This window comes from Etheostoma spectabile, chromosome 4 (genome assembly GCF_008692095.1).
Source record: "Etheostoma spectabile isolate EspeVRDwgs_2016 chromosome 4, UIUC_Espe_1.0, whole genome shotgun sequence".
Taxonomy (NCBI): domain Eukaryota; kingdom Metazoa; phylum Chordata; class Actinopteri; order Perciformes; family Percidae; genus Etheostoma; species Etheostoma spectabile.
The window spans coordinates 29,639,218-29,646,822 of NC_045736.1; the positions used below are offsets into that span (position 1 = coordinate 29,639,218).

General features: G+C 42.3%; 1 protein-coding gene across 4 annotated transcripts in view; it reads left to right on the forward strand.

The window, feature by feature from the left end:
* pank4 (pantothenate kinase 4 (inactive)) overlaps positions 1–7,209 on the forward strand; it is a 16,320-nt gene extending 9,111 nt beyond the window's left edge. For 3 of the 4 annotated variants that reach the window (XM_032513648.1, XM_032513649.1, XM_032513650.1), the window contains 10 exons: positions 328–483; positions 1,319–1,431; positions 2,260–2,347; positions 2,578–2,729; positions 3,215–3,270; positions 3,384–3,433; positions 3,638–3,742; positions 3,827–3,927; positions 4,851–4,919; positions 5,493–5,742. In XM_032513648.1, the coding sequence (XP_032369539.1) occupies positions 328–483; positions 1,319–1,431; positions 2,260–2,347; positions 2,578–2,729; positions 3,215–3,270; positions 3,384–3,433; positions 3,638–3,742; positions 3,827–3,927; positions 4,851–4,919; positions 5,493–5,736 (1,134 nt within the window). In that variant the 3' untranslated portion in view covers positions 5,737–5,742. Of the gene's footprint in view, positions 1–327; positions 484–1,318; positions 1,432–2,259; positions 2,348–2,577; positions 2,730–3,214; positions 3,271–3,383; positions 3,434–3,637; positions 3,743–3,826; positions 3,928–4,850; positions 4,920–5,492 lie in introns of all 4 variants that reach the window. The other variant, XM_032513646.1, reaches the window with a different exon arrangement.
* Positions 7,210–7,605: the final 396 nt, after the last annotated feature.

Consider the following 7,605-nt stretch of genomic DNA (forward strand, 5'->3'; position numbering starts at 1 on the left):
GAGAACCAGTATTTCTTACAACAAAAGAAAGATGGAATATAACTGTAATAACGGATGTTTTTAACAGCTGCTTTGCTTTTTGATTCCTCTGTATGGTCTTCGTAGAGCATTAGGGTCTGTTAAAGGCTGTTAACGTTAGTTGCCCTAGAGTCTCCTGTCACCTTACTTACTGCATCTTCCTCTGCATCTATGTTGTTGTCTTAACAAAGAAAGAAAAAAAACTAAGAGTGAAATCTTCCACTGTAACATATATCCTATAATAAAAGAGTGATAGCTGAAAGATGAAGCCATTTCAGCATGTATCTTGTCCGTCTTTGTTGTGTCTAGTTTGACATGCTGGAGATGGACCGTCTGGAGGGGAAGCTGGTGAATCTGCCTCTGCTGCAGGACGCTTCATCGTACATCCCCGACACCGTCGACCTCACCGAGGACGCTCACGCCCGCGAATACTGGCTCTACTGCTTCGAAGAGGCCCTGGACGGGGTAGGATTTGGAAAACAACAGCAGAGTCTGAAATTAAGACGTGCAATACGGACAATGTTGGTAGTCCTTTTCTTGAAGGAGGAAATGTAGTAAAAGGAAAAAATGAAATTAAAGTCCCATAATGATGTAAATAAAGAAGGTAAATTTTCCCATGAACAGATGATATAAAATAATTGGGAAAAAAGCGATTTTAAGAGATTGTTCTTGCACCAACATGTTGCATTGACGATTGGGTTAGGATTTATTTATGTGTTAGGATTTAACGATTTGTGTTAGGATTTAGGAATTATTAATCAAAGAATGGACAAAATCACTGGAGTTCTTTCGTAGAGAGCACTTCAGCATGAGTACAGAAAGTGACTGTTGTGTTAAGTGTCTTTTTAAAGGAGTTGGGAGTCAAGTTAGTTATTCAATTCATGCAATCAGTAGCTTTTCTTCTTATCCCTGGTTGGGCCAGGCAGCTCCTCCACATTATGCACTCTGCCCTCAGGGATACATCCTGTGCTTTATGTCACTCCTGAAAGACAGAAATACTAAAACAGCAGTTTGGATACAAAGACACTGAAGCAAAACCGTTCTAAGCATAATATTTCAGATTGATAGAGTTTTTGCTATCAAGCTACATTGTATTTGCACTATAAAGACAAAAACACTATATTTAGCCAGTTATCCATGACAATATTAAGACAAAGTAGTCCCAGAAATGGACGGTACATGTGGTGTACACAGGTCAGTTTCTCATACGAGATGAATTGGTTTTGATTTTGGCGTTTTCTTTCCCACTCTGTGCTCAGCAGAGCTTGTGAACACGGCTGTTTCTACATTGTTCTTGCAGGTGGTCCAGAGAGCTGTAGCGAGCCAGCCTGACATGCCGGAGGCAGCCGAGCGAGCCGAGAAGTTCCGCCAGAAATACAGACACAAGCTTCAGACCCTCCGCCACCAGCCTTTGTAAGGGAGCTGTTTTTTGTTTTGTTTTTGCATGCAAGGCCTGTTTGTTTGACCCAGAGGTTTCTTTTAGTGGACTTAACCTCAAGTCTTTTCTTCAACGTCTGCATTAGTTTACATGTCTTCATACCTGCTGTAACTGTCCACGTGCTTCGTCAGTGAAAAAGGGCAATCTAGATGTTAAAAAACAATTCAGGTACTTAGGAGTCAGGAGCACATTAGGGGTGTAAAGATACATCAGTCTGGATCGATAGATCCATTCCAAGATCAACAATCCAATATTATCGATGCAAAGTAAAAACATTGGTACATATCATTGTCTGTAAGATATACCTTTATTTTGAAATCCCCATGGCAATTATTTAAAGGCCATCAAGGGATGCAAAACATTTGTATAAGAAATGTGGCACTTTTTAGTTAACAGGAGTCTCATTTCTGTTCTTCTTATTAAAAAAGAACAGATTGTTTTTTTATTTTTTAAATGTCTGGAAGAGCTCAGTTACAAAAATTGTCGAATCCAATTTGAGTTACTTTTGTAAGTTGATATAAATGTAACTGATTGTGTTGAATGGGGTTATGATATTGTCTTATAACGATCGCAGGCCCCTGAATCGAATCTTATGGGAATCGTATGGTGGCAGACTTGGTGATATCAGCAAATATCGTACTGTTGTGATTTAAACCCCTAATCCGTATTTTAGTACCGAGTTTTTAAAAGATCAGTTTGAAATGAAAATATTGGTAAAAAGTACTCTGCACCGACCGCCCTAGCCCCTGTTGTGTGACTGTTTTTCTCTCTGGCTAACGTAGAGTGCTTCTCTTCTCACCTAGTGCTTATGGATCCCTCACTGTCAGGAGTCTGTTAGACACGAGGGAACACTGTTTAAACGAGTTCAACTTTCCTGATCCCTACTCTAAGGTCTGAGTGAAATCTATCAACCTGTTGTTGTTTTTCTTTTGTCTGTGCTACACAGCTGCTTTTGTCCACACTGATCCGGTGACGTTTCCATACAGTGTCATCGTATCACACCGACCATTTATTTCCACCTCATACTGTAAATTGGGCCTATCATATACAGTAGGCAAATCTTTAATATATTCTTAAAAACTCATTTTCTCACATCCCTCCCCACCTCTGTTCTTTTGTAGATTAAACAGAGGGAGAATGACATGGCTCTCAAGTACTACCAGAAGGCAGTAAAGTGCCTGGACGAGTTGAGCTGGGAGGAGAGACAGTATGCCCTGGTCAGGGGCGTCCTGGCTGGGAATGTCTTTGACTGGGGAGCCAAGGCCGTGTCAGAGTGAGTGGAGTAAATGGATGTTCTATATATCCTATGGGCTGAGTGTGGGTGGTGGGAGAGGCTCCTCTTGCATGTCTTGTAGTTTCATACAGTTTTGAAAAGGGAGTTTTTCACCGCTGCAGTAGTGTATTTGGCAGTGTTACAATGTTTTGAAATGTTATCCAGACTGTAAATGGTCGGCTGCATGGATTGAAAGTAAACTGAATTAAAAAAAATGACAGTGTTGCTTGCATCCCAACAAAGAATGTAACTGCATCCCAGTTTTGTTGACAGGCAATCCCAATAATCTTGTCTTTTAAGCGATGGGCTGCTGTTGACCTCAACTCTCTTTAAGAAATGAACTGATAAGGGTTGATTTGAGTTGGCTGGTAAATTCAAAATATTTTAGTTTCAATCTCAGTGTTTGGAAAGTTTGGTGTTGGGATTTCTTTTACGCTGTGATCCAAATTCCTGTCTGACCTTTTTTTTGTTTTGATGTCGTGCAGCGTCCTTGAATCGGATCCTGAGTTTGGGTTTGAGCAGGCTAAACGACAATTGGAAGGTATCCAAGTATTTTTATGTTGACAAACCATTTGACTCCAGATAAAATTGTGGGTTAGTTCTGCACAGAGGGAGTACGCCCTAAGACTTTTTAATTTCTTTTTCCCTCCTCAGAGCGGCCATGGCTTGTCGATTCCTATGACCAGTGGTTTGAGAGACTAAAGGTCAGGCTCTTTCAATTCTTTCTCTATCAGAGCCAAGTTATTTATTGAACTGGTGGGGGAGAGGTTCGAGGTTTTACCTAAAGCAAAAAGAGAAAACACAGATAACAGCCTTTTTAACATTTCCTATAGTTGTGTGTCTGTGTTGTGCACTCAGGATGATTAGTGCACAAATACAATCCATCCTGTTTTTTTTTTCTCTTGCAGGGTCCTCCTCATAAGTGTGCCATGTTTTTCGTAGATAATAGCGGAGTAGACATTATTCTAGGGGTGATGCCTTTTGTCAGAGAGCTTCTCTCCAGAGGAACAGAGGTAAGGAACTCCTTAAGAATTTCAAAAAATAAAGTTATTCGATGAAATGCTAATCCCCCTCTTCTCTCCGTCCAACCTCCAAAGGTTGTTTTGGCCAGCAACTCCGGTCCGGCTTTAAATGACGTGACGAACGGTGAACTGCAGATATTGACCGAAAGCATCGCTGCTATGGATCCAGTGGTTCAGTGAGTATTGAACAGCGTTTTTAAAAATAACGGAAAAGTTAAAAAAATATATAAATAACATAACCAAGCTGATATGCGGTGAGCGTCTGGTGTCGTTAGGCTGCCGTGCATCACCCAGGTGGGTGCTACACAATGGTGGTGCTAGAGAGTAGTAGTAGCCCCCCTTCATCAACATCTGTTTCATCTAAAAAGATACATTCCTCTGTTTGTTTATCCCACTTCAACTTTATTGCTACAAAATGGGACAAACTGACCAACACATGTATAATAAAAGATCAATACTTGGCGCCTGTGTATCGATACAGTGTTGCCAATGAAAATATCGCGATACTATAATGTATCGATTTTTGTTAATGTTAATATCTTTCCTTGGTCCAACACTACACTTCCTCTATAGTCAATGAAACTGGCAACACCAGTTATGAGAGAGGTGTGTTAGTGGTGCGTATAAAGCGTAGAAATAGGACCGTCTTCTATTTATATTTTTTTTCGCGAGGTGTTTACACAGAAATGGAACATACAGTGTCTTATATGACTGTTTGTTAGCATATTGGCAATTTTGCTGTGAGAGTTTCTGTTCTTATTTCACTCACCTGCGTCTTCTGATAACAGCTGACAGTAGGCTGATGTTTCACAGCTCTGCGCCGGCTCCAAATACTGAACAAACATAAACGGTCCCAGAGCAAAAGCTCAGCGTCTCGCCTGGGACTCACGCAATCCTACGCCGTCAGTGCAGAGAAGGTGTGGCTAGTTTAAAAAAAAAAGACACATTCTGTAGCACATATGCTCCACAAACTGGCCCCGTACGTTAAGCCGAAAGCCAAAGTGTAAGACACAATGTTCTGTCTGATTTCACACCTGAAAAGCTTTTTAAAACCATTGAAGGAGATGTGTTGTGTTGTGACCTGTGGTTTGTTGTGTAGGGCCGGTCTGAGGGAGGACAGGTTGACGTTGGTCCAGAGTGGTTCCAGTTCACCCTGCCTGGATCTGAGGTTGGTTCTTTGATATTTTTTAAAGGGAGTACTAATAAGCCTGTGAAAGACCTAAAATTAGAGTATCCTTCTGTAGTATGCACATTATTACACTCTAGAGCAGGGGTCTTCAACGTTTTCCAGGCCAAGGACCCCCAAACTGATGGCGAGATGGAGCGGGGACCCCCTAATTATATATATTGTATAAAATTGTGTTATATCAAACTGGTCCTATAGTGCCATGTGTGCATTGATGACTGAAAGACATCTTCTGCCTCCATTTATCTGTTTACTACAGTGGGTTGAATTCATGTTAATGTGTATTTAAAGACATTTCAATTAGTGGAAAAAATTGCAGGGGGGGGCGGGGAATATAAAAAAAAGTCTAATCAACCAAAACTTTCACGACCCCCATGCAGTACCTCCGCGGACCCCCTAGGGGTCGCGGACCCCCTGTTGAAGACCCCTGCTCTAGAGGGAGGATAGGCTTTGGGCAGCACATCTATTCTTTTAAAAGCCAGAACTCTGAGCACCTTGTGGAGATTTTATTACATAAACTGTATCAGTGCAGCAAAAATGTGATTCTCTGCCTAGTCGTCTAGACAAAGTGTTGGCGATGGTGGTGCGGGAGCGCAAAACCGACCTGGTCATCATCGAGGGAATGGGCCGAGCCATTCACACCAACTACTACGCCATGCTGAGCTGCGAGAGCCTCAAGATGGCCGTCATCAAGAACTCGTGGCTGGCCGACCGCCTGGGAGGAAAGCTGTTCAGCGTGGTCTTCAAGTACGAGGTACCGGCCACCAGCCAACACTCTGCAGCTCTGACGCCCTCGTGAGAGCGCTGGAGGCCCGCGCTCGAGCCGGGCTCAGAACGCCGAAGTCGAGCACCGGCTCCGGAGTAGCTCTGAATGTCAGGATGACGGCCGTATACTGTCACTAAGTAAATGGCTGATTGCAGCGCTGGTTTCAAAAAAGAAAAGAGTTTTAAAGGTGATCATCGACAGGGAGCTTTTACATTTCATTTTAAAACATTGTTGATTTTAGTTCTGGTTTCATCAACACTATTGTTTTTCTTAGCAGGTTGTCCAATAGCCTGTTCAATCACTTAGTTTGCTACTATCATTACTGCCTATTGAGCTCATTCAGCATCTGGAGTATGTCTTCATGTGAAGTCACCACTGGCTGTGTTAGGTAAACAGGCTGTTATGTCTTCAACTTGTTGAAAAATCAATTTTGCAATCGGGACTTGCTACCAACACAACACTGTGCACCCATTTGGGCGAATGCAATTCTTTGGCTGGTGTGTGCACGAGAGAGAGAGAGAGAGAGAGAGACGGGTATAATTCCAGCTTTCAGAGGTAACACTTTTTACATAAAGTGTGTTTAATGTGCCTTGAGGCCAATGTGATAAAAGCAGCACTCCCTCAGACTGCTTCAAATACCACACAAATATCTGCTTTTGTTTCCCAGCAATCTAACGCCATAGACTAGGAAGAGTCTCCTGTTCTTCTTTTATTACTGCCATTGAATGAATTGAGATAAAAAAAAAAAGAATCATTGTCACTGTCACTTGTGTAGCAGTTAAGGTGGCATCAGGGAAAATGTTTGATCAGCGGGAGAAGCAGCACTCGGTCCTCCACAAGGTGGCAGTATGCTACTGCCATGTTTTAGTTTTTGGGACGATATATCAAATCTTTCCCAAGGGGCTTGGTGTCTAAACTAACACTACATATATCAGGTTAAATAATCTAACTGTCTCTGATTAAAGCGTCAGCTCACCATGGAATTACTGTAATTAGCTGGCATGTACAAGTGCAAGCTGTAATCAGAAATGCAACTGTTTAAAGGCAATAATACTGCAGCACCTAGTTCTAACGATCATCAAATACTGTATGATTGTAATGTGGCTTACTCTGTTGGTGAGTTCATCGTTAATATCTGAATTTAAGGCGGTATGTGATTTTTAAAAGCCTTTCGTTGGTGTGAAAATGTTTCCCAAAGTGAGAGTTGCTGGACATGAGGACTCACATTGCAATATTGTATTTGTCATATGTACATATATGTGATATACAAGTGTGTGTGTTTAAATACAGTATACTACTAATTTGCATCACACTTAAGCACACCAAGCACAACTGTGTGTATTATCCTCCTGACAATCGATTTTGTTTTAATTAAATGGTTTTAAATCCATTTTGTGTGTGTGAGGGTGTTTATTTCATATCATGTGTCGGGGGAGCTTGCAGCCGTGTAGAAGAGCAGGGAGAGTTGAAAGTTGTCCCATATTTAAAAAAATGAATAAATAAAAATAACAACCCAACCTGCCCCTGGCGGTAGAAGAGCTTGACACCCTGGTATGTGGTGGTGGATGCCTGCTGGGGAGCTGGGGGCTGATGATGCATGAGGGGGGCCTGGCAGGGGGTCCTGCTGCTTTTCCTCTCTTTTTTTTTTTTTTTTTTATCCCCATGGCTGCCAACACACCCCCCCACACACACACCCACCCACACACTCCACACACAGTTCTGCAAGACACCCATGTGTTGTGGATTTAGTGACGTCTATGTTATATATATGGGGCGGCTGTGGCTCAGTGGTATAGCGTTGCCTGCCAATCGAAGGTTGGTGGTTCGATCCCCCCCTGCAGTCATTGTCGAAGTGTCCTTGGGCAAGACACTGAACCCCGAGTTGCCCCTGGTGCTGCGCAT